This window comes from Ochotona curzoniae, unplaced genomic scaffold (genome assembly GCF_017591425.1).
Source record: "Ochotona curzoniae isolate NIBS_2020 unplaced genomic scaffold, NIBS_Ocur_1.0 scaffold_3208, whole genome shotgun sequence".
NCBI classification, from domain to species: Eukaryota; Metazoa; Chordata; class Mammalia; order Lagomorpha; family Ochotonidae; genus Ochotona; species Ochotona curzoniae.
Window position 1 is genome coordinate 33,037,524 of NW_024467106.1, and position 26,246 is coordinate 33,063,769.

General features: G+C 49.3%; 1 protein-coding gene across 1 annotated transcript; it reads right to left on the bottom strand.

Annotated features, from left to right (window-relative positions):
* Positions 1 to 1,983: 1,983 nt before the first annotated feature.
* On the bottom strand, positions 1,984 to 7,868 carry SPINK4 (serine peptidase inhibitor Kazal type 4). The gene is made up of 4 exons (XM_041004639.1): positions 7,755 to 7,868; positions 5,279 to 5,319; positions 3,481 to 3,593; positions 1,984 to 2,119 (listed from the first exon to the last, which is right to left on the bottom strand). The coding sequence occupies exons 1-4, from the start codon at positions 7,813 to 7,815 to the stop codon at positions 2,074 to 2,076; spliced, it is 261 nt and encodes an 86-aa protein (XP_040860573.1). The 5' UTR covers positions 7,816 to 7,868; the 3' UTR covers positions 1,984 to 2,073.
* Between the last annotated feature and the right edge of the window lie 18,378 nt (positions 7,869 to 26,246).

Here is a 26,246-nt window from a genome sequence, read left to right on the forward strand (position 1 = left end):
TCATTCTCCCTATTTCTGAATATCCACACATTCTCAGTCTTCTTTCTTCCATGAAGTAGGGAAAGTAGCAACCAGCAACTCCAACGTCACACACCTTGCAGCTTTCCTATCAGAGAGGAACTGCCTCTGTTTTCTTGTTGGCAATTTAAAAAATCCTAGAGAACAATCTTATTGTTTTTGAAGGTTTATTTATTTATTTGAAAGGCAGAGCATCAGCAAGAGAAGGAGAGATCTTTCATCTTCTGGTTCATTCCCCAGGTGACCACAACAGCCAGGATTGGATCAGGCCAAAGCTAAAAGCTGGAAATTTCATCTTGGTCTCCCACAATGAGTGGCAGGAACCCAAGAACTTGGACCATCTTCTTCCTTCCCAGGAGTATTCACAGGGAGCTGGGTTGGAAGCAGACCAACCAGGATTTGAACTCGTGCTCTCATGTGACATGTCATCACAGGCTGCTTAACTCACTGTCCCACAACACTGTCCCTGAGCAGAAACTTTAGATGTCACCAGTGTCTACATTGTCCTATTATAAGTGAACTCCTAATTTTCAGTTTAACAAATGGCTGGCCAGTTAGAGACTGCTTTTTTCGATTCCTGCTCCAGTGTGGTCCACTCGTTGACTAGGTTTGAGCCAATGGAGTGTAAACAGTATTATAAGGCTAGTTGTAGAAGTTTATGGAAAATGGAATTAAAAGTTTTGGAATTCATCATTGTTTTCCATAATACACATGTTCCATGAACTTTCTGAAGACTGCATGATCTTATGGGAAGTGTCCTTAGAGGCAGACAGGGTGCCTCTTTCCACCTTTCGTGGCCTGGAATGTAGACACAATGGCTGGAATGGGAGCTGTTACCTTCGACCTGGAGGTGGAAACTTGAGGACAACAGTGACAATGGCAAAGGAACCCGGCAGCTCATGCCTGCCCTGAGGAGTGTGAATTTGTCACTGCATACATCTAGGTGTGAGGAGAGATTAACATCTGTTTAAGCCACTGCTACTTTTGGATTTTCTGTATTTTAGAACCAAACCAAACCATACATCATATGCAACTATGCGGGAAGTGAGTTGATCAATAGTGGGGAAAGGGCTTATAGATGACTCCCAGTCTCTGCCATCTGTGACTCAGTGACAGTCCCTGCTCAGTGTTGCTCTTTCATGGTGCAGGGAATGCCAGTTCTTGCCTTTGTTGCCACTTTCTCAAGTTGTGTGTGCTTTCCTGCACAACATCTGCTGTTCCTTCTTCCCACCTTTAGAGCAAGGACTCTGAATCCATAGAAGCGCCCTCCTATGTGGCTGCCCTCTCCACTCCTTTCCCTGGCACCAAGAGGCTCTCCCTATGGACTTAGGCCAAAAGAGGGTATTGGCCATGTACCACAGTACTAGTGCTAAGTACTCCTGTGGACCCTTGTGTCAGTGCAGGTGTACTGTACCTGGGCTGTATCCTATATTAACATAGTGGGTGCTAGTCAAAAGAGCAGAGACATTGTCTTTCCATCCTGGAATTAACTCTGGATGCTGGATCATGGAGATCTACAGGTTCCCAGGGAATAGTCTGGGAGGTGAAGGCATAGGGTGAGGAAGTGATGAAGGGCCTTGGGGTAACATCTATGAAAAAACAGTCCAGCTATGCTGTGTACATGGCTTGAAGTGTGTGTGTGTGTATGTGTGTACCTTCGCATGCTGCCAGAACAGCCTAGAGAGAGCCCAGAGGGCTCACAGAGGCGTAGTGAGGCTGGGCTATAAACCCCAGCATGAGTAGAGGCTGTAGATCTTGCTGAGGTTCTGGCTGAGTGGCAATCTATTCTGGAGCAGATAGGAGCCCTGGGGTCAGGGGTAAAGGGGACCTCTAAGGCCACACATGACAGGCATAAGCAGGACCAGAGGAGAGTAGAGCAGGTTTAGTGCAAAACTGACCCTCTAGCCCCGATTGCAGAATCTCCTGCCCCCGTGCCCCGCCAAGACACCGGCCCACTCTGCCGTGCTGAATTGCATGCTTTATTTCAGGTCACCTCTCCAAGCCCACCGCTGCTCTCTAGCCTGAAGCTTCATGGCCCGAGGTGCTCCTGCAGTGTCAGCACTTGCCATCCTTCACAATCTGGACGTCCCGTTTGGTTATTCTAGAATCCACAGAAGACAGAGCCGTAGGAACTATAAATTATCCTTCATGGACCTCACCCAGGGCCTTACAGACACCCTGCTGAGCCATGCCCGCCCACCCATGGTAAGGGTGCAGGCCAGACCCGAGAACCCATGGATACACCCTCCCCTTCAGGGAGACTGCAGCTTCCCCAGACTTCATCTGTCACTGCATGCTGATGGCTGCCAAACCGCTCTCCAACCTGGCCCTCGGACTTGCCTGTTCATGCAGTTGCCTATTACCCATCTCCACCTGGCTGCCCTCCACTGTCCACCAATAGCACCACCTCCTAAATCTGCCACAGACCTCTCCACCCCAATCTCCATGTCAGCCCACAGCATCACCAGCATCCAAGTCCACAAGCTAGAAGACAACATAAAACTCAACCCTCCACCTTCTCCTAATGCCATTGCACCTAGTCATACCCAGAGCCTGTCAAATTTACATCGGTGTATCTCCCAGCCATGAATCCTTAACTAGTATCACCTGAAGGGGATAGCTAGGACAATGAAGTCCTCCTTATATTTCTTCCAGTACAGACTTTCTTTGGCGTCAGTTTGAAGCTTTGCAGTTTCCAAGGCCTTTCTCCTCTTCTACCACCTCAGGCTAATTCTAGGGGGGGCTTTTCTGGCCAAGAAACTGGGGCCCAATAGGTGATTTTAGGTACCAAGGTCATGTTCTGCTCTGCTCACCTCTCTGGATTCATACCTTGCCTGTCCTCTGTTCTCTCCTAACCTTATACTCCAGCAGATCAACTTGATATTTCCCCCAAACATAAACTTTCTTCTCTAGGCCTTTTTAAGTTCCCTTTCCTTCACACGAAATGACCTTGAGTCCCTTTATTCCAGCTGCTTCCAACATAGCCAGCAGAATTGAGCTCAGGTGCTCAATCTTTCCTGCCACTTCCCTGTTCCCACGGCACCTGTGTGTCCCAGCCGAGCCTTTAGCTTTCTGTGCTCTAACTGGTTGGGTATCTGCCTGGCTTCCTCCTCTGACTGCCTGCCTGCTCCTGGGCAGTATTGCTAGAACTTAGGGTGTGTTCCTAAGTTTCCCATAGGAAGCACTCAAGCAATCATGGTTGGCCAGAGGAATGCAAGGACAAGTGAGGTCACTTAGTCATTCAAGGGAAGAATAAGGAAAAGAACTCAAGCTCTCCCTCCCCGAATCCAGCACAGCTTCTGGCTTTCTGCCTGCAAACACATGCCTTCTTTGAATTGCATCTATGTTCATTCTGCTGGGGGTGAATGTCAGAGAGTGCTTTTCAGGCCAAGCCTTGCTACTTTCAGACTTGCATGCGCCAGAGGTAGAGTGCTCCCAAGCAAGCCCAGGGAATGGACTTACATTCGGGTCAGGCAAAGATGGCACTCGTTGTTGTACGTGACCCCGTCAGTACCACAGATGGGTTTGGCTGTCAAGGGACATTCTGGAGGTTCCACCATGTGCTCACAGATGGGCTGTGGGGGACAGGAAGGAAATGAGATGACAATCAGAGGGTGGAGAGGGACGTGGGGGCTCTATTTGGATTGAGAGGGTTCTCAGGGAGTTTAAGAAGGCCCTTGTGTGGGTGCAGCAAACACAACATCAAACACTCATGGCTCCTTGGCACGTTTGCTGTGTGTGTGCATATGACTGCATGTGTGTCTATGGCTATGGGTGTGTGTGTGCTTGTGCACCTTTGTCTGATAAGTCCTGGGATGCCAGCTGTCCAAGGGAGTATCTGTGCTCACATCTATGGGTGTGCCCTTGGGCTCCTGGTCTCTAAGTCCCACGTTCCTTAGAGAGGGGCCACCATTCTCAGGAGGTCCCTCTTTTTTCCAAAGGCACCCGAACTCAGCCTGATCTATGTGCCCTGCAGGCCCTTGGCAGAGAGGCTGCACAGAGTGGGAACCCTGGAGAAATGGGGCAGAGCATGGGGCTCCATCTGGAAAGGTTTCAGGCCAGGACTGAAAACCAGGGTCAGAGCTGAGTCCAGACTGGGGTTGGAACTTGGGACAGGGTCGGGATAAGGGAAGTGGCACAGCAGTGCAAGGCTTGGTCTCTGGAGGCCAGAATTCTACCATTTTCAAGCTATACGAACTTGGATGAGCCATTTCTGTTCTGCCGTCAGGGTCCTCATCTGTAAAAACTGTAAATAATAATAGCATAATATGGCAGGTGTTTGGGGTAATGGTTAAGACGCTGTTTGAGGGGCTGGCATTTTAGTGAAATGGGTAAAGCCACAACTTGTGACATCAGCACCCCGTATGAACCCTTGTTCAAGTCCTGGCTGTTTTACTTCCAATCCAGGTTCCAGCTAATGTGCCTGGGGAAGCAGCTGAGGATGGTTGTGGTCCCTGCACCCACGTGGGAGACCTGGAGGAGTCTCCTGCTTTCTGGGTTTGATCCAGCCCAGCTCCAGCCATTGCGGCTATTGTAACCATTTGGCAAAGGATGGCAAATTTTTGGCTCCTCTTTGAGGAGTGAACCAATGGAAGAGAGATTCTGTCTCTCTCCCCTCTCCCTTTCTGTGTATGTGCACACCTTTTAAATAAAGTTCACATGGGGTTAACTGGAATAATGAACATAAACTATGTCTTTTTTTGGCTCCAGGTAAGAACTGCTGAGGAAGATGCAGAGGCTTCTGGAGGTGAAGATGGCTTTTAGTCTCCTTGTTTCATCTACCTGAAGGGATGACTTGAAGGTCTAAAGCTTGCTGATACCAATGCCTTGTAATCACTGGGGCCACTAGACCCAAGGAACCTTGTGTGCTCCGAATGAAGAGAGGAATGACGAAATGTGGCTGGGAGAGGCCGACTTATTCCCATGTATGAGAGTTGCTTCTTTAGCCTGCACAGCCACTGTCTTTCTGTCTGTAATATGCAAAGCAGAGAAAGTATTGTGTCTTGCTGAGATCTCATGGAGCAAGGTGGCCTTGGAGACCAGATCTGGGGAGATCCCTGAGATTTGGGGGCAGTCAGATCTGAGACTTGTGTAGTCAGCTTAGAGGGGCTAATCTGGGGAATGTACAGGCTCCAGAGGCTACCTGGCCACCTTAGAGCCATGGCAGGTGTCCAAGCAGGAGGAGGGAATGGCATGGCACTGGCTATGGATGAGAGGACTTCTTGCAGTGGGAAGACCAGAGCACAGGTGACAACCTTACCATTTTTGGGAAAACAAGCCTTCTGGCTGACATTAGCACCGCTGAAAGACAAAGAAGCAAGGTTAGGCAATTGATATTGGCTGTAGGCGCCGAGTGCAGGGGTCTGAAGACTGCTTGTCTGACTGGGGGATGCCTGGCCTAGCCACTGCCCAATGTGGAATTCCTCAGGGCAAGAATTCCAATCACCAGACAGAAAGGGGATGTGCTCCAGTTGTTAGATCCCACTGCTCCAGTTCAGTGAGGTACTATAGTGGGTGGCTAGGTGGGCCCCAGCCCCTTTGTCTCTATTTGGAGTGGGACTGAAGGCCACCCTATTCTGTAGGTCCTAGGGGGATTGACAGCCTCTGTTGCCCTCGCTCCTCATGGGCACTACTCCCAGGAATACTTGCCAGCACACTCCAAATCTGCTTCCTGGGACCCTCTGTATGAATGGGGGCTCGGCAGGGCAACCCCCCCTACACACACACACTGTGCCCCTCTGGCTCTGGCTGAGTTGTGTGGTGGAGGATATGAGCCAAGGGCAGCGACGTGACTCTTGGTTCACATCCTCTGGTTCATTCCCCAAATGGTTGCAACTCCTGGAGCTGATCTGAAGCTAACTATGGAAGGGAACGGCTGGAGAAGGGTAGGATGTGTCCTGGAGCCCTACTCAGCCTCACTTGCACCGCTACAGCAGGAAAGCGGGTTTACCTGCCTTAGAAAACAGGGTTTTCTCTATAGGGGAGTTTAGTTGCAACCAAGGAGGTTGCCCCCAGCAAAGAGCTCCCCATGGTTGGAGGCGGGCAAGGCAATGTGGCTTCACCTTTTCCTGGAGATGATATTACAAGAGATTTTCAAGGCAAAGAGGGAGCTGGGAATTGAGGCTAAGTCACTCAGCCATGCAATTGAAGCTTGGCAATGGGACATGCAAATGCATATCTAGCCTTGTCATCACACTGCCCATCCCTTTTTGTGTCATAATTGCCAAACCTGGAAACTACCCAAAGAGCCTCCAACAGGAGAATGGACAAACTGACACTTCCATGCAAGAAGGTTCTACTCTGGGCCTGGGCTCAATTGGCTAATCTTCCCCTTCCAAGTCCTGGCATTCCATATGGGTGCCAGTTCATGTCCTTGGCTGCCCCACTTCCATCTACCTCCTTGCTTGTGGCCTGGGAAAGCAATAGAGGATGGCCCAAAATCTTGGGAACCTGTAACCATGTGGGAGACCCAGAAGAAGCTCCTGGCTCCTGGCTTTGGATTAGCTCAGCTCTAGCCGTTACAGCCATTTGGGGAATGAACCAGAAGATAGGAGATCTTTCTCTGTTTCTTCCTCTCTTTGTAACTCTGCCTTTCCAATAAAAATAAATAAGACTTAAAAAAGAAAAAAAAGGTTCTGCTCAGCAGCAGAAATAAAGTGACGGAGGCACACAATCTTATGGTTGAACCTGTTTGAGCCAGAGAAATCAGACACCAAAAACTACTCATGCTATGAATCCATTTGTGGGAAATCCTAGGGCAGGTCCTTGGACCTAGGGTGCAGGAGGTTAGTGCAGTGGTTGCCTCTAGCCATGAACAATCTCACTGGGCTTGCCCTGAGCATTGGGGTGGGGACTGGTATTGACCGGCATGGGGAAAATCTCTGGTCTGTCTTTCCATCTTTTCCTCTCACTGTCACTTGTTCTTTCAAATAAAGTTCCAAACAAAAGCACCAGCCTCTCAGAGAGCCCTCATTTGATGTAAAATCACAGTTCCTTCTGGCCCAACTCCCCAGCCTGGTGTTTTTTTCTTCAGTTTACATTGCCTTCTAGCATCCTGTTCAGCACACATGGTACCCCTTCAGCCTCCCCTGCTTTTCCCTACTCCATTGGATTTAAACTCTATCAGAATGGCACCTTTTCTGTTTGGGTCACTGATGTGCCTCCAGGGCTCTGAACAGCATCTGGCACTTACAGAGATGCCCCAATCCAAGGAGGCACTACTCCAGGGGTAGTGTACAGCCCTAGTGAGGTCTCCGACCTGCCCACATCCCAGACCATGGCCCATCAGAGCCAACTGAGAGCTTATAGGCCCTGAGCTAGGTCTGTCTTTGCAGCTGGCCCCTTGCAGCCAGCAGCCTGCAGTAGGCATACCTGCCAGTTTTCCCTGAAGGCCATGACCCACCTATTCCCTTCCACCTCCCCAGCAAAGCCTCCAGCCCCATAGGCACTCAGTATAACTTGCACTTGGGGGCAACCTCCTACTTTACACCTGGAGGAACTGAGCTCCCAAGAAGGGAGAGGACTTGGGCTATTCTGGGCTAGAGGTAGGAGGGGAACTCAAGGTTGTAACTTCACATTTCATAATGTTCTCAACTATGATAGGGATGCACACACAGAATGATAGCACATGCAGAAAACTGAGGCCTCCAAGGGGGCTCCATGCTCTGCCTCTCACCCCATCCCACATACTCAACCACCCCCATATGCTGCAGAGCATCCAGGTTCTGCTCACTCACCCCCATCCACAGCAAGGAGAGTAGCCAAGGCCAGGGTGATCAACCCCAGGTGGATAGCCATGCTGATCCAGGGCCAGCTGGTACGGTCTGAGCTGACTGGGATATGGGCCAGGGGATGTATGGGGGCCTGTTTATAGTGCTGATCCCCACCCTTATCTTATCTGGGGCCAGCTGGAGGCTAGACGTCACCCCGAGTTAATCCCTGCACCCAGGCATCCGGAAAGGGTGCAGGGACGTGGTGACGCGGTGCTAAGGCTATGGGGCAGGCGGATTTCCTTAGCAGAGAACATCCGGAGAACTTGCAAAGCTGACCCTTGCCTGAGGGTTGAAGCCAAAAGAGAGGAACACTAAACTAGGAAAACAGTAATCAAGATAGAGACAGTGGGAAAGAGAAAGAGAAAAAGGCAGAATCAAAAGAAAAAATGAACCAAAAAGCAGCAGCTGCAAGGTGGCAGAAGGCAGAGGAGGGTGGTGAGCCATGGGTTCCTTTGCCCTATGCCTCCACTGACCAACATCTGGGGCCAGTGTTGTGGCCTAGTAAGTTAAGCTGCTGCCTGCTGCTGGCATTTCATGTACGCATCTGCTGATTCCTGGCTGTTCCACTTTTCATTCAGCTCCCTGTGCCAGGGAAAGCAGTGGAAGAGGAAAATGGTACAAGTTCTTGGGTTCCTGTCATCATATGGGAGACCCAAAAGGAGTTCCAGGCTCCTGGTTTCAGCCTGACCTAGCCCATCTATTGTGGGGAGTCAACCAGTAGATGGAAAATCTTTCTGACTCTGTGTTGCCCTCTACCACTCTGCCTTTTGAACAAATAAATACGTATTTTAAAAAGGAACAGCACTTTTTAAAAACCGGGCCTCATGGGCCAATTCATAGTACCCACTGGCATATCTGAGAACCAGGACAGAATGCAGACAGGCCAGGTCAGGCTGCAACACCAGCCAGTTCACTTTAGGGACAGGACTAGGGGCTGACTGGCTGGCCTGAGTTAGGCTGCAGCATCCACCAGCATGAGCTGGAATCAGGTGCAGGCCAGGCCAGGCTATGGTAAATGCCGAGGTAAGGCAGGTCATGCCAGACTGGGTTGCACCACACACCAGCACACCTGAGACCCGGTGGGGGAGGGTGCGAACCCAACAGAGGGGCTGCGAGGGACTCTTTTACTGGAGAACTGTTCCTGCTGGTGAGCGTGAGAGCTGGGATCAGGAGCAGATTGGGCTATAACATCTGTTAATCTGCATGTGAGCTGGGTTAGTGAGAGAGCCAGGCTGGCTAACCAATTGTACCCACTGGTGCATGTATAAGCCAGAGTAGGTGCAGACTGGTTGGACTTTGCTGCAGCATCATCTGGCGAGTGCTGGGAATGGTGGTAAATCCTGTCAAGCTAGAATGCAGAACTACCTGGAGAGTACAAGGTCTGGGAGTAGGAGTGGGCCTATGGAGGAAAATGTAGCACCTCTCTGATGGGTTGAAATTCTGACTGGTGAGCACAAGAACCAGAGTTGGGAGTGGCACCTGCTGGCATGTGTGTGGGCTGCATAATGGGGCTGGTTGGGTTGAGCTAGACTTCAATGCCCAGTGATGTGTAAGGGAGCCAAATGGGATATGGGACAGACTGGACCAGACTGCTACACATACTGGCAAGCACAGGAAACCAGGGTTGGGGGTGGGGCCTGATAGGAGTCTTGGGGTCCTCTCCAATTAGGCTGCATCTCCCACTGGTGTACGTGAGGACTGTGTGTGGTGGGCAGGGTTGGGCTGAGCTACAGCCCCCATTGGTTTGCATAGGAGTTGGGGCTGGAGACAGAACTGACCCAGCAATTGCCACTACCTTGTGTGTGTGTAGGCTGATGTGGGTAACAGACAGAGGCAGACCCTGCACTCACAAGTACACACAAGAGTCAGGTCTGGGATCACTTGAGACTGGGTTTCTTTGAGGATTCCCCAAACTGAACTGCTGGACTCAGAACTCCAACCATGGGGAGAATTTCAGGATCTGTGGTCTGACCGTGGAGTGCATGTGTCAGAGCTGGGCTTCTCAGTGGCTCAGATGGAGCAGTGGATGGCATACCCAGATGCTCATGGAGGATATGGCAGATCATTGTAGCCTGCAGAGAATGCCTGGTACCATAGCAGAGGACAGAGGGCAGAACATATTGGTCAACTACCCCAGCCAAGCGTTGACAGCAAATATCTGGGTGAATGGAGACTCTAAGATGGACTTTGTCAGTCAATAGATCTTGGAAGGATTTCCTCATCCTTGGAGTGGTGAGATCAACAGCATTTTAGAACTACTGAAACCGCTTCAGCAGAACCCTTGGAGCATGCTCCACATCGGAGACCCTGGGATGACATCGGGTGGCTGTTCCCTCTCCTCGGGTACTGAGGTGGTTGGGAGGCTGGGTAAAGCTTCCCCTTGTGTCCCTCCTTCCTCCAGATACAGGAAGAAGAAGAAAATGTGGAAATAATGATCTCACCCACTTTCCCCTAATCCTTGACCCTTCCCACCCTAATCAACTATGTAAACATTATCCAAAAAACAAAACAAAACAAGCCCCAATTTATCTCTTTAGCAAGTGGAGGTGATGATTCCAGCCCAGCAGTCCTTTTCCCGGCCATGGAAAAGATGTGAGGTGATGAGAGCAGGAAAGGGTGTAGGGCATGTGCTGTGGCTCAAGAGGTTAATCCTCTACCTCTAAGTGCCAGCATCCCACATGGGCTCTGGTTCATGTCCCAGCTGCTCCACTTTCCATCCAGCTCCCCGCTTGTGACCTGCGAAGGCAGCAGAGGACAGCTCAAAGCTTGGGACCCCCTACAGCCACGTGGGAGACCTGGACGAGGCTCCTGGCTCCTTGCTTCGGATCGGCTCAGCTCCAGCTGTTGTGGCCACTTGAGGAGTAAACCAGTGGCTGGAAGATCTTTCTCTCTGCCTCTCCTCTCTGTAAATATACCTTTCTTTTTTTTTTTTTTTTAAGATTTATTTTTGTTATTTTTTATTGGAAAGGCGGATATACAGAGAGGAGAGACAGAGAGGAAGATCTTCCGTCCGATGATTCACTCCCCAAGTGAGTGCAACGGGCCGATACTATGCCGTTCCGAAGCCAGGTGGAACTGGAAGGGAAGTGGGGCTGCCGGGATTAGAACCGGCGCCCATATGGGATCCCGGGCGTGCAAGGCGAAGACTTAACCACTTGCGCCACCGCACCGGGCCGTAAATATACCTTTCTAATAAACAAACAAATAAATCTTTTTAAAAATAAGAAAGGAGTTGTAAACAGAAATGAAGCAATTATTTTTGTTTATTATTTTGGTGCTATGAAAGGGACACTACTAACAACAACAACAAAAATAAAAACGGTAAAGGGAAATATATTGAAAGAAAGGAGGTGTGCCTCTGGCCTAGTGCCCTGTATCACATGCTCCGATTCCAGCTTCCTGCTAAAGCAGGTGCCCAGTAAGCAGGGGTGATAGCTCAAGTACCTGAGCTCCTTCCACCCACACTGGAGACCCAGCTTGAATTTCCAGCTCTTAGCTTCAGCTCAGGCCCAGCGCCGACTGCTGTGAACCAGCAGATACTGACTCTCTTTCTCTGCCCCTTAAACAAATCAAGCAGCGGAAGATTTCTTCCTACTTTGCCGATATCATGTGTTTCTTTGCCTATTAGCAGTTTCAAGATAAGACCTCATTCAAGAAAAAATAATGTCAAAAACACTCTCCATACTAGGCAGTATATAAATGAGTAATTTGTTTCTCTGACTTCAAAGAATTTCTGATTTATAAAAAGAAAAACAGAGCCGTTTGCATAGAGTTTCATTCATTTATTCAGATAAATGATTTTTACCTGCAGTTGTACATTAGAATTCTCTGGAGAGAATTGAAAAATAAAACTACCGAGCTTCACCCCAAAATATTTAAATTAGAAGCTCAATGTTTTCTTTCAATCATCTTTTTAAAACATAACTTTACCTTGTCTTTCTGTATCTTTAAAAAAAAAAAAAAAGATTTATTTTTATTTGAAAAGCAGGTTTACAGAGAGAAGGAAAGAGAGAGATCTTCCATCCACCAGTTCACTCCCCAAACAGCTAAAGCCAGAACCTCCTCCAGGTCTTCTAAAAGGGGACAGGGGCCCAAGGATTGGAACCATCCTCCCTTTCTGTCCAGGGCTGTGGAACCAGCAGGCAGAGGAAGGCAGAGTGACAGAGTGGGAGAGGCAGAAAGACAGAATTCTTCTATCCACTGGGAGACCTTCCATCACCAAATAGCTACCGTGGCTGCGGCTAGGCCAGGCCAAAGCAGGAGTTTGGCGCTGCGTCCAGTTCTCTCACATGGTCGACAGGGGCCCAGTAGCTCTCGGGCTAGTCTCTGCTGCTTTCCCAGGCGCGTTATTGGGGAGTTGAACTGGAGGTAGAACAACAGGAAATCTAATCAGCTCCCTCTGGCATGGCAGACAGCAGCTTAACTTGCTGCACCACAATTCTGGCCCTAGTGAGTTTGTTTGTTTGGAAAAAAAGAGAAGGCTTGGGGCCTGGCACAGTAGCCTAGCGGTTAAAGCCCTCGCCTCGCATGTGCTGGGATTCCATATGGGCACTGATTCTAATTCCAGCGGCCCTTCTTTCCCATCCCTGCTTGTGGCCTGAGAAAGCAGTCGAGGACAGCCCAGAGCCTTGGGACCCTGCACTCATGTTGGAGACCTGGAAGAGGCTCATGGCTCCTAGCTTTGGATCAGCACAGCTCCAGCCATTGTAGCCACTTGGGGAGTGAATCAACGGATGGAACAAGTTAATCAACCACCTCAGCAACAAAATACCGGGCAAACAGAGACGCTATGATGGACAGTGTCAATTAATGGATTTTTCAACAACCTCATCGTGTTTGGAGAGGCAAGATTGGCAGCAATTTCAAAACTGGTGACCTATTGAAACCACTTCAATGAGTATCTCGGAGCACGCCCCACATGCGGGACTTGTGGTGGGTGGGAAATCAGGTGGGGCTTCTCCCTCAATATCCCCCTCTACCTCAGATATATGAAGGAAACAATATGGAAATAATAGTCTTACCCACTTTCCTGTAGCCCTTGACCCTTTATGCACAAATTAACCATGTAAAGATTGTTAAAATTAAAAAAAGGTAAAAAATAGTAAAAAAAAAAAATCTTTCTCTCTCTATTGTCTCCCTGTATATCTGACTTTCCAATAAAAATAAATAAATCTCCAGGAAAAAAGAAAACTCCTATTTAGTTTGAAAGATTTCAAACCTTGGGTAAGCTATAAGGATACTACAACATATTGATAGAAAAAATTCTTTTTTCTTTTATCATCTTGAAAGAGCAAAAGATAGTGAAAGTGAACAAGTGAGAGAAAGAGATCTTCCATTTGCTAGTTCTCTCCCCAGATGTCCAGAGCAACCAGGGTTGAGCCAGGTTGAAGCCAGGAGCCAGGAACTGCACCTGGGTCTCCCATGGGAGTCACAGGGTCGCAAGCACTTGGGTCATCATCTGTTGTCTGATTCCCAGGATGCATTAGCAGGAAGCTTGACTGAAAGTGGAGACTTCCAATCAGGATTAAACCAGTGCTCCCATACAGGATGTGGATGTCCCTGGCAGCAGCTTGCCATGCTGTGCCACAACCCCACTGCTGTTTGGAAAGGGATTTCTATCCAGAAACAGCTCTTTTGGGTGGAGGAACTAACCAGTCACGTCTACACGCTCACAGAGGCCTCACTCCTGCAACTGAACACTTCCCGAGGTCCCCAAGAGTCTGGGACCAAGCTTGACAGTACAGCTTCCCATCACCATTCAGAACCTTCTCTTACCCAGCCCATATACGCCCCAAAGCAGGTGGCAGCTCTTCTGTGGCTTAATCAGGCAGGGCAAATATTTAAGGATAATTTCCTGTTCTAAAGAAAAACATCACCTCATAATGGGAGGGGAACTGCAGTTAGGGCATCTAGACAACATCTGCCATCTTTCTTCCTACACAGCCCATCCCTGCTCTAAGAAGCCATTCAGCCACTAGCGATGGGGAGCTTACTGCCTACCGGTCTCATCGTTGGGTGACGTGGGGCACAGAGTCCTTCCCTGAGATTCCTTGTGGGGAAGGGCTTCCAAGTTTTTGCTTCTGGGTTCCTGCACCTGTGCAAACATGCCCAGGCTGAACAGGTCCAGCCCTTGCCTGCCTTCCGCCCTTGCAGGTGATGGAGCTCCTGGCTCTCTTTCATTTCTCATTGGATCCCTCGACCTATCTGCCAGTGTCCCAAGTTAGAGTAAGGAAGGGGCAGAGGGAAGCAGAGGCTGTTGGCCCCTGCCTTCCACCCCCATCATCAGCGTGGTGGGAATTGCTGGTGCTGGTTGCAGCTGCTGCCAGGGATCCTGCATCCTCCCAAGAACAGAGTAAAATCGAAGGCAGCTGCTGAGCAGCCCTCCCTGAGACAGCCAACTCCTAGATCCCCCTGTTGCACCTATCATTCCACCAAAGTTAGAGGTTAACCCGTTTCCAACCGCTCCTGGACAGTACCACTAAGGATGTCAGTGCATCCAGATACAGCCCATTCATCAACTCGCAGATCAGGTTTACGGGGAGGAGAGACAGGTAGAAAGATCTTCCAATCACTTCTCGGCCTTTTGGCTAAGATCAAGTGTAGAAAGATCTTCCATCTGCTGGTTCACTCTTCAAGTGGCTGCAATGGCTGGAGCTAAGACAGTTTGAAACCTTGAGTTATCCAGGGAGCTGGATAGGAAATGGAGTAGCCAGGACAAGAATCAGTACTCATATGGGATCATGGCACTTGCATGATGAGCATTTAGCCACTGAGACGTTGCACTGGGCCTCTTCCACAAGGTTTAGCAAGCAGCTAAGGGCCAACCTCCACTCTGACATATTCCCTGGATGTGGTTTCATGGATTTTGTGACTGAGCAGAACTGTGTCATCACCTTCAGGGATCCATCCCACAAATGAGAGATGCATCCATAGGAGTGACAAAGGATGGGTGTGCAGGGCAGGTTGAGTGTTAAGGCAGCATGTATGAGGGCCCTAAGGCAGGAAGAAGGCTGGCTCCATTGAAGACCGGGGAATCTAGGGGTGTAAGCTGAGGGCAGGGAGTCGGGGAGGTGCCTGGGATTAGCCTGAGATGGTCTGCGGGTGTTGGGTCAACCTTGGCCATTGCTCCCCTATCCCGGGTCCCTCTAACTTCTAACAGAGAGACTCAGGAATGGATCCTTCAGCCTGCTTGCCTTGCTGTTGAGTGTGCTGATCTGCTTTCTGTGTAGCTCTTGAACCCTTTCTCCCCTTGGAACCTACCACCATTCCTTCATCTTGGCCACCTTGAAGCTAGCCACCTTAAAGGTTTCCTAACCTAAAATACATTCTGGCCTCTCCACCTGCCACTCCAACACACCATGTGCATTGCAGCCAGGGCAAGCAAGCACCTGAGTGGACAAATGCTACCAATTCACCCCCTGCCCTAAAGCTATTGTGCTGCTCACTGCCCACAGGTGAGCCCCAGCTCCTTAGCCTGGCATCAAGGCCCTCTGACTTCAGCTCACCTTTCCAGCTCTGCCTTCACCTGTCCCACCCCAGACCTGCGCATCAGTCTGTTGAACCCACTGAGCAATTTGTTCTCTCTTCTGACCATGCTGTTTGCCATCTCCAGCCCCTACCTCATTCCAATTCAATCATTCTCTCTCCTGAAGCCTCCCCTACATGTCCTTCCCCAAGTTGGGCACAGTCATTACTGCCCTCCCAGCTCCTTTGCCCTGCTTCCCTTCTGTCTCCTCTAGCTGTCTCCCTATGCCCAGGTGGTGCTGGCTTATCTACCTTGCTGACTAAGCTGGAAGCTTTCTAGGAAATAAGACAGTATCTTACCGGCCTCCATCACTTTGGTGCCCAGTTATGAGCCTGGCATACAGTAAGTGCTCAATACATGACAAGTGTCATATCTTAGAGGAGACAGAGGATGGTGGCTCAAGGACAGAGGGGGTGCTGGTTTTGGGTAAAAGGCCTTTAAGGGCAGGCAGTGGCCATCCCCACCGATGCCCCCATGATGCTGGAATGCCATGAGGGCCCAAGAGAACCCCTGGCACATACCAGGCCTCCTGGCAGCCTTGCCTAGGCCAGAACATCTTGCTGGGTCTCTGACAAAGGACCCAGGCTTCCTCCCTCCAGGCCGAGCCAGTTTCTCCACTCTCCCCATTCTCTGACGTCTGTGGGATACAGAGAAGCACTGGGAGCCAAGAGTGAAGCAGTCTGGAATTGTTCATCCATTGGACAACTGCTTTCTAAGTGCCCACTATATTCTGTGCTCTGTTTTAGCCACCATGAGACAGAAAAAAATCCCTTTTTTAAAAAATTTGTTTTTGTTTGAAAGGCAGATTCTATAGAAAGAGAGAGAGAGAGAGAGAGAGAGTAGAGAGATTTCCCAATCATTGATCCACTCCCCCAAATGCTTGCAATTGCCAGAGCTGAACCAATCTGCAGCTGAGAGCCAGGAGCTGCTTCTGATCTCCTACATTGATACAGGGGCCCAGGGGCTTGAACCATCCTCTGCTGCTTTTCCAGACCATAAGCAGAGAGCTGGATGTGAAGTGGAGGAGTTGGGACACAAACACAGATGTCTGTGCCATAGGGTGGAGGTTTAGCTTGCTGCACCACCAAGCCAGTCCCAGAAAGTCCCTATCCTTTTTTCTTCTTAAAGATTTATTTATTTTTATTGCAAAGTCAGACATACAGAGAGGAGGAGAGACAGAGAGGGAAAGCTTCTGTCCAATAATTCATTCCTTAAGTGACTGAAATGGCTGGTGCTGAGCCCATCCGAAGCCAGGAGGCTTTTCCAGGTCTTCCACACGGGTGCAGGGTCCCAAGGCTGCATAATCACATGGTGTGCTATGTAGAAGGGAATAGAGTGTGACAAAGGGGAGGCTGCTGCTGTGTGGGGAAAGAGTCTGCCAACTGAAGACCTGCCTGTGTAAAGACCTGCGGGGAGGAATAAGTATGGAATCCTCATGCCCAGGATCCCTTTATAGCTAGAGTACAATGAACAAGGGAGAGATGGGCCTTAGTTAGGTTCCAGCCAAGCAACCCATTCCTGTGTTCCTTCTTTGAGTCTGCGCATGTTCTTCCATCTGAGTAATGGGCTCACCAAAACATACCACCGCCATTCTGACTCTAAGAACAGCAGTCATGGTGGCCCAGCAGAGCAACGTGTGAGATGAAGTTATGTCACTGCTGTGATTTTTAAAAAATTTATCTTTATTGGAAAGGCAGATTTAGAGAGAGAATGAGAAGCAGAGGGTTCTCTGGTTTACTCCCCAAGTAGCCTCAACAGCTGGAGCTGAACTAAGCCAAAGCCAGGAACCAGGAGCCTCTTCCAGGTTTTTCACGTAGGTACAGGGTTTTAAGGCTTTGGGCTGTCCTCAACTGCTTTCCTAGGCCATAAACAGGGAGCTGGATAGGAAGTGGAGTAGCTAGAACATGAATTGGAACCAGTATGGGATTCTGGTGCCTGCAAGGGGAGGATTAGCCAACTGAGCGATTGTGCTGGACCCAGCTGCTGTGATCTTAAGAAAGGTGCCTGAGCAGAGGCCAAGCCTAAACTCCCCCTGGGCACCAAGGTGTGTGCCAGGATCCTTACAATTAGAACAGATAGACCCTGAAACGAGGTTGAGGATCAGAGAAGTTGGGTGATTCCTCCGTGTTGTGCCCAGGTCTGAGTGAGGACCTGGAAGTGCAGGCTTACTGGGTGGCACTCCCTAGCCTCACCCAGCTGCCTTTGCACCATCTGCTCAGATTTGGACCAGACCCAACTTCTCCTGGAGTACAGCCACACCTTGATGACGCTAGCACTGGATCCATTAGTTTGAATCACAAGTCCCTGGGAAGGGCAGAGAAGACAGGGGCCTTGTTTGATTAATAGTGAGTTAACTGAGCCCAAGCAGGCTGTGAGCCTGCCAGATGACATGGCAAATATGTCAGCTTGCCTATGGACCACCTTCCCTGGCCCTCAGCTCATATCCGGCTCCACCCTTCTTCTAGCCTGCAGTCTCCCCACCTGCCCAGGTAGCTGCTGTGACAGCCCATGTGCAGGCCTCTGTCTTGGGACCCAGCCAGTTCCATAATGTCCTATTGTTCAGGTTCTCTGGGCACCTGATTCCAGGTCTCAGCTATGTTGTCCATTCTTCCTGTCCAGGGGTTGCAGGTTAACCAGCATGGGGACAGAAGGAGGGGAGCATACCTTACCTTCTCCTAAAGGGGAGAGATTTCATTTACTCATTTGAGCTCTACTTCTGAAGGACTCAGCAATGGGAATGGACTGAAGCTGTTCATCCATGGAGGCGCCTGCCCTGATAGTCAAGCACTGAGCCCTTCTTGGGATCTGGGGCACCGATCACTGTGGCTGGCTCCTGGGATTATAGAGGTAAGTGAATCCTGCAGCCTTCTGCTCCAGGAGTTGGTCGGAACAATGCAGCAAGTCTTTATAAAATGCTACAGTCTGAACAATTTCAGAAATAGTGACGTGGACAGTCTTCCTATCCCAGTGTCTCATGGAGATCCTGGAAAGGAGGATAGCAGGGGGGATTAGGAACAAGGCTTTGATGCATCCCAGAGCAGCCTGCAGTGCTTGGGGTAAGCAGAGCCTGTGGAGGTTGTTGGGGGACACACTGCCACTCCAGGGCTTGTGGAGAATGATGTGAGTTCACACCCCTGCAGATGAACAGCAAAATCACACAGTCACCTGCATCCAGTGCTCCCTGTACTGTACACACTGTGGGATTGTCCCTGGGTTTTCCAGGGTACAAATGGCAGCTGCAGGTAGGCACAGGAAGAATGACAGGTGAGGGGCTGTGGGTGGGATATGGACAGTAGCTGTTGCAGCAGCTGCATGTAACATTAGATGAAAATCTCAGGAAATAAAACAACAAAAGATAAAAGGAAGCATTCAAAGAGCCTAGAGCCCATGCCTGCTTTCTGGGCAAGAGCAGGTGGGATATTTTGCTGAACAATTCGACAAAGATGTCATTCTGTGGGAGAAGAGCAAGCCTCCAAAGCAAACTTGGGACTATTCTATGACCAAAAGGAGGAAAAGTGCTGGTTGCACAAAAACCACAGATCTCATGGAATCTATCCCACAGGCTCACCCCTCCCCTGGAAGCCAGGCTGGGTCAGAGTGACAGTCCTGGACACCCCAGGGTTAGGTCTGTGCACCCTCTGCCTTCACCCTGACCTATGCAGGACTTTAGGGGTGAGCCAAGAGGCTATGGCACCCTCTGAACCTGGCCTCCAGAGTTTGGAGACCTTGGGAAAGTCATTTCACCTTCAAGCTCAGTTGCTCATCTGTGAGCAGGTAGCTGTGTGTGATACGTGCTGCAATGGGGCAAGCTTGCATCATTTTCCATGGGCCCTTGGAGTGGCAGGTAAAGGTATTCCCCAGTACCACCCCCCCATTCTGCTCTCCCCATGGACCCTGGGCTGCTCTGGTGTGTGCCAAAGCCTTGCTTCCAATCTCCCCTCCTATTCTTCTTTGCAGGACCTGAATTCACATTCCCCTGCCATGAATATGTCTACTGCATGCTGATGGGTGACAGGCAGGAAAGCTGTAGACTGCGTATTCCAACTTTGTGGACCAACGAAACAGGGACTTCTCCATTCACAACCTCTTCCAGTGCAGGCAAACTCAGGTGAAGACTATGGTTGGATGGATAAGACATGCTTATCGTTTGGATCTTTTTTTTTTTTCTTTGTTGAGAGAGAAAGAGAAACAGAGAACAGACACCCCCACAGACTGGTGTTTGCTGGTTCATTCCCCAAATGCCTACAATAGCTGGGACAGCCACAGGTTGAAGCTAGGAGCTCAATCTAGGTCCCTATGTGTGTGGCAGAGACCCAGCCACTTAATCCCTGCTTCCCAGGGCATGCCTCAGTAGGGAGCTGGAAAGAGGAGCAGAGCCAGGATTCAAACCCAGATACTCAGATACAGAATGTAGGCAATCCAACCATTAGGACAACTATCCACTGTATTTGAACCAGTTGCTGTTGGCCGGGGTATTGTGCCTCTATGATTGGCCAGGCTGACATCACGTGCACCTGTTGTTGCCAAGTAGAGAGGTTTGAAATGAGTGCTCATTGTAAGATCTGGCAGAAGTCATGACCTGAGAATTTAAAAAGCTAAAGTCCTCATTGTGGGTACTGGGAATCCAGGAAATTGCTTCCTTTTCACGGCCCACCCCTTTTGTGCCCAAGGTGCATCGGTCGGTGCCCTCCATGGCAAGGCAGCACGGTCTCGGCTGGGGGAGGGGTCAGAGCTACTAGGTGCTGAGTAAATATTTGCTTTGTTGGCAGGCAAGGCTTCAGTGCTTGCAAAACTTGCAGTGTGGGCATGACCTTCACCTTGCTTATTTCTCACCTGAGCAGCGTCATCTTCTGTTCAGCTCCAGAAACATTACCCAGTCCAAAGAAGCCTCCCCGCTTTTTTTTTTAATTAATTTATTTTTATTGAAAAGGAAGATTAACAGAGAGGAGATACAGAGACAAAAATCTTCCATCCACTGACTCATTCCTCAAATTGCTGCAATGGCCAGAGATGAGCGTATCTGAAGCCAGGAACCAGAAGCATTTCCTTGGTCTCCCATGCAGGTGCAGGGTCCTAAGGCTCTGAATCATCCTCTGCTGCTTTCCCAGGCCACAAGCAGGGAGCTGGATTGGAAGTGGAGCTGCCAGGACATGAACTGGTACCCATATGGGATCCTGGCATGTGCAAGGCAAGGATTTAGCCACTGAGCCACAGTACTTGGCCCCTAAAGAAGCCACTTGTTTGCACAATACCAAAGGTTTCCACCATCCTTTGGGGACCAAGCCCAAGGACCCTCAGATAGGTTCCATGTCCCTGGGGCTTCAGGACCATTGCCCCCTGCCCTTCCTCCTTTGCTTCATTGCTAATGAGCTGCCCAGATGTAGGAGCTACTCCATCCAATCCTGCTCAACTCCAGAGCTCCTTGACATGTCTGGCATCATGGGACACACACTGGCTGCTTCCCAAGAGGCCTCCCTGCCTCAGAACAGCTGGGTCAGACGACCCTGGAGCCTTGTCACTCCATGTTATCAAGGATCTATATGGCAATGCCACGTTGTGTGGCTGTTAGGTCTTCAGACACTGGGAATTTCTTCCCGTTTGTGCCAGATGCTGTGCTAGAAACCTTACGTGTATTGCATCATGCTTACAAAATCTCTGAGGTGGGCCTGAAATTATGGCCATTTTATAGATTAGATAGTTAGGGCTCAGAGAGATTAAATGACCTATCCAAATTCTCCAGGATTGCAAGCAACAGAGCTGGCATTCAAGCCGATTTCAGTCTGAACTTCAAACCCCAGATCCTTACTGAGGGAGGCTCTTTGGCACACTGTGGTTAAGTCACCTCTTGGGATACCTGCATTCTATGTCAGAGTGCCTGGCTTCCAGCTTCCTGCTTATGTACACCCTGGGAGGAAGCCAGTGATGTCAAGTCAAGTACTTCAGTTGCTGCCACTCATGTGAAAGACCTAAACCACTTAGCTTGTGGCTTTGGCCTGGCCCAGCCCAAGCCATTGTGGACCTTCCTGGATAAATCAATGGATAGAAGGTTGCTTTCTCTCTCTCTTTCTGTCATTTTGCCTTTCAAATGAAGTAGATAAATACAACTTTTTTTTTAAAGACACCAGAAAAAGCAAGGAACAGATCTTTCGCGGGAGCTCCCAGAGGGAGCTTTTGGACCTTCAGAGTGAGAGGAGGCACTTGCATAGTTTCATCCTCTAAGCATGTGGCTGTTTGTTCCAGCAGCAGCAGCAGGAAATGGATCCACCAGCTGGGCAACCTTCAGCAAGTTCCCCCACCCTGGGAGCCCCAAGTCCTCCAAAGTAGGGCTAAGGATGCCTGCCTTGATGTGTTGCATTAGGAAGCAATGTGCATCTTAAAAGCCTGGTTCATGACAAAATTTCATAACTGAGGCCATGATGAAAAGGAGAAAGAGAGTGAAGAGAAAGTGGAAGGAAACCAGATGGACGCGGGTCCCCTGAACACTTGCCCAGCTCTCTTGACCCTGGACCCAGTGTCATTTGACTTTGATCTGATTTGCCTTTAGGATCCCTTTCTCCCTCTTAAGAAAGTTGGGTGGGAGGGGGGGAAGCCTCTGGAACGAAAAACATAAAGAATAGGTATGAGGGCCCACCTTCATATGTGTTTCTGTACCCCAAGTGGCTCCTAACAATCAGTGGAAAGCATGAGGTTTATCTTCTAGCCTTGCAATTTTCTGGCTTGACCATGCGGAGATGTGCAAACCCTTCATGGGTTCTTATTTCATCAAGGAACTGAGTGCTGGCCGAGAGACGTGCTGTCATTCCCATGTACATGTGTGCACATGTATGTGTGAGCATGTGCACACTGTCATTTTCATGCGCACCAGTGCATACATACATGTGCACACACATGCTTATTCCTCTGTATACGTGTGCACATGCGTGTGCATGTCTGCTACACCAATTGCCTCCGGTATCTCCACACTCTTGATATTTTCCTTTGAATATTATAGTGGCTACTAAATGATTTCTCATGTTTTCAATTTGTGCTTCCCTAATAGCTAATGTTGAACCTTTTTGGCTATTTGAGTATCTTCAACTGTCTTTTGCCATTTAAATAAATTAGGTTGTTTATTTTTCAAGTGGTGTGATTTGGGGCCAGCATTATGGCACAGTAGGTTAAGACACTGCTGTGGTGCCTTAACTGGTGCCTGTTGCAGTTGCTGCTGCTCCCTTTCTGAGTCAGCGCCTGGGTGATCACCTGGAAAGATGGTGGAAGCTTGCCCAGGTCTGTGGGTTCCTGTCATCCACAAAGGACAGTCAAATGGAACTCCTGGCTCCTGGCTTCAGCTTTGCCTAGTCCCAGCTATGGTAGGCATCTGGGGCATCAACCAGCAGATGGAAGGTCTCTTTCTATCCCTCTCTTTGTTGCTCTGCCTTTCAAGTAAGTAAATAAATCTCTATTTTAAAATGTGGGTTTTTAAAAAAAGATATTCTATTTGTATTGGAAAGGAAGATTTACAGGGAGAAGGGGAGATGAGAGAAAGATCTCCCATCTTCTGGTTCATTCCCCAAGTAGCTGTAATAGCCAGAGCTGAGCCAATCTGAAGCCAGGATCCAAGAGCTTCTTCCAGGTTTTCCATATAAGTCATCGAGTGCTTTCCCAGGCTACAAGCAGAGAGCTGGATGAGAAGTGGAGCAGCAAGGGGCCTGGTGGCATGGCATAGCAGCTAAAGTCCTCGCCTTGAAAGTGCCGGGATCCCATATGGGCACTGGTTCTAATCCTGGCAGCTCCACTTCCCATCCATCTCCCTGCTTGTGGACTGGGAAAGCAGTCGAGGACGGCCCAAGGCTTTGGGATCCTGCACCCGTGTGGGACACCCAAAAGAAGTTCCTGGCTCCTGGCTTCAGATCGGCATAACATCGGCCGTTGTGCTCACTTGGGGAGTGAATCATTGGGCGGAAGATCTTTTTCTCTGTCTCTCCTCCTCTCTGCAAACCCTTGGGATCCTGTATCCACATGAGAGACCTGGAAGAAATTCCTGGCTCCTGGCTTCAGATTGGCTCAGCTCTGGCTATTGCAGCCAAGTGGGGAGTGAACCAGCAAATGGAAAATCTTTCTCTCTGTATCTCCTTCTCTCCTTGAATCTGATCTGTCTTTCCAATAAAAATAAAATAAATCTTAAAAAAAACAAAACAAAAACAAAAACAAAACTGAATTCTGCTTCAATTTTGAAATGCTGCCACCAGGTGGCAATAGTGCCTAATTCCCTGGAGTCTAGAGGCAGAGTTGCACTAACAAGATTCCTCAGAATCCTACCTGTCAGTGTTCTTGAGAGCAATTCGCATCATCTTGTGGGCCTGTATCTTTATTTTTTATTTTCATTATTTAGTTGATAGGCAGAGTGACAAAGAAAAACAGAGAGCTTCTCTCTCATCCTTTGTTTAATTCCTCGAATGCTTACAACAAGGCCAAAGTCAGGAACAGGGAGCCAGGGATACGATGCAGGTCTCCTGTGTGTGTGGCAGGAATCCAATTACTCGAGCCACCACTTCGCCTCTCAGGGTCCAGTCGAGGACAGCCCAAAGCCTTGGGACCCTGCACCCATGTGGGAGACCCGAAAGAAGCTCCTGGTCCTGGCTTCAGATTGGCTTAGGTCTAGTCATTGTGGGTATTTAGGGCGTGAACCAGTGGATGAAAGATCTTTCCTTCTCTGTCTCTCCTCTCTGTAAATTTGCCTTTCCAGTAAAAATAAGTAAATCATTTTTTTTTCTTTTTAAAAGAAAGGTGTAGAAAAAATGATACTGCTGAGTGATTATTGCTTCCTAGAAAAGACAGTACTTCATCGGAGCCTAGAACACGATTCTGTGTCCGTTATATCTTTGCCATAGAAGAGATACAGATTTTTGGGTTCCATCTTAGAACTACACTTTAACAAGATCCCTAGGTAACTCTTATTTCTGTCCTACACACTGCCCTGGGCGCGGGTTGTGGCGCAGCTGGTTAAACCACTAATTGCAACACCAGCATCCCAGACAGGTACCAGTTTAAATTCTGGATGCTGATCTACTTCTGGATCCATTTCTGAGCCAGCTGTGTGCTAATGTGTCTGGGAAAGTGCTGCTTGGGCCCCTGCATATATGTGGGAAATCCAGATGAAGCTCCTGGCTCCTGGCTCCTGGCTCCTGGCTCCTGGCTTCTGTCTTAGCCTGGCCCAGCTCTGGCTGTTGTGGCCATTTGGAGAGTGAACCACCAGATGATCTCTCTATTTCTCCCTGTCTGTAAATATGCCTTTTAAATAAGGGAAAAAAATTTTTTTTAAAGAAAAGAAAGAAAAGCACTGCTTTAGATAGCATAACATGGATGTAAACAAAACCACCATGTATTTCCTGTGTGGTCTCCTGGATGAGGCTGACCTTGCCGCCTCCCTGCCAGATCAGACAGACAGAATAGGAAGCACTGTGGGCAGCAGAGACACAGATACACAGGGGGAATGGACAGGGATTGAGGGCATGCCTGAGGTCCTTCCTGCTGCTGCGTGCCATGGCTGAGCACAGGTAGTAGGCATGGCAGGAAGGGAGGGAATGAGTGGGACTCAGAAGGCTGAGGGATGCTGATTGTTCCCTCCTCCAGTGGCATCGTCTCTGGCCAGGCCCTGCCTGTGGCTGGCCACAGTAATCAGAGGACTGGCTAATCACTGGGAGAGTACTGGGAGGGTGCAGGAAGTGTGTAATGTGGAAGGTGTTCCCAGCAGGGGGCACCTGTCTGCGTTCTCCAGGAAGCCGCATGTGACTGGCGTCCCTAGGAACTTGGGTTCTGCAGGATTGGTCTTCTTCCCGTACTATCTAAAACTTCAGAGGTAAGTCAGGCAGGAGTTTGGTGGGTGGGCATGGAGGTGGCATTTTCAGTAGACGATAAATTCCAAGGGCAGGACCACCCTCCCCCGGGGAGGTTCAGGGGCCATCCACTTGCATGCAGCTATCCAACCAAGACCCGATCAGCCCTACATACTTTCTATTCTCCAAGGATGCCCGCCACATGCTGTGCAGATTCCTGGCCACTGAGACCCACCTTTGTCCCTCTTCCCTCAGAAATTGGGTCAGTTCTGGCTCTGCTTACCTCCCAGGGGCTCACGCTAAAAACCCTGGGAAGACTTGTTAAGTCTACAGCAGGTACTCCGGACAGCTCAGCCAAACCCGTTGGAGCAGCCCCGTACCCACAGCAGCTCTCATCACGAAAGGGTCAGGCCTCTGACTTTCTGGAGAAGTTAACTGCTGGGTTTGCTGAAGTGCATAACAGTAACCAGGCCAAAGCAGATTCCTTGGCTGGCACTGGCCGGGGTCAGTCTGGTTTGTTGCTGATAACAGACAGAACATAACGTGTGTGTTCTTTGGAACTATAAAAAAAAGGCTTCGTTCCAAAAGCAATCTGTGCTTAATGTAGAAACACAGGCAAATCAAGAAAAAATATCTACATCCAGCTCCTAATCCCACCACTTAATGGTGGGATTTTTTTGGTATACCCTGGTGAATTTCTTGGAAGTTTTTTTCTATGTGTTTTTGTGTACATATTTAACACACTTAGATCATAATGCCTGCACCTTTCGTGCCCCACTTTTTGCTTAGTAGTACTGTTGAAGCTTTGATGCATGAAAATTGGTGGTAACTATTACTGTTGGTAAGGGGACTTCAACGGGTTTGCAGAAATGAAATGAAAATGAAAGTTTACTTTGGTGAAAAATTTTTAAAAATTTATTTTAAAAAATGTACTTTATTTTATTGATTTGAAAGGCACAGTAACACGCAGAGAAAGCTCTTCCACCCACGGGTTCACTCTTCAGATGCCTGAAACAGCTATGAAGCTAGGAACTCCTTCTGGGTCTCCCATGTCGGTGGTAGAGGCCCAAGTACCTAGGCTATCTTCTGCTGTTTTCCAGGTGCATTAGCAGATCC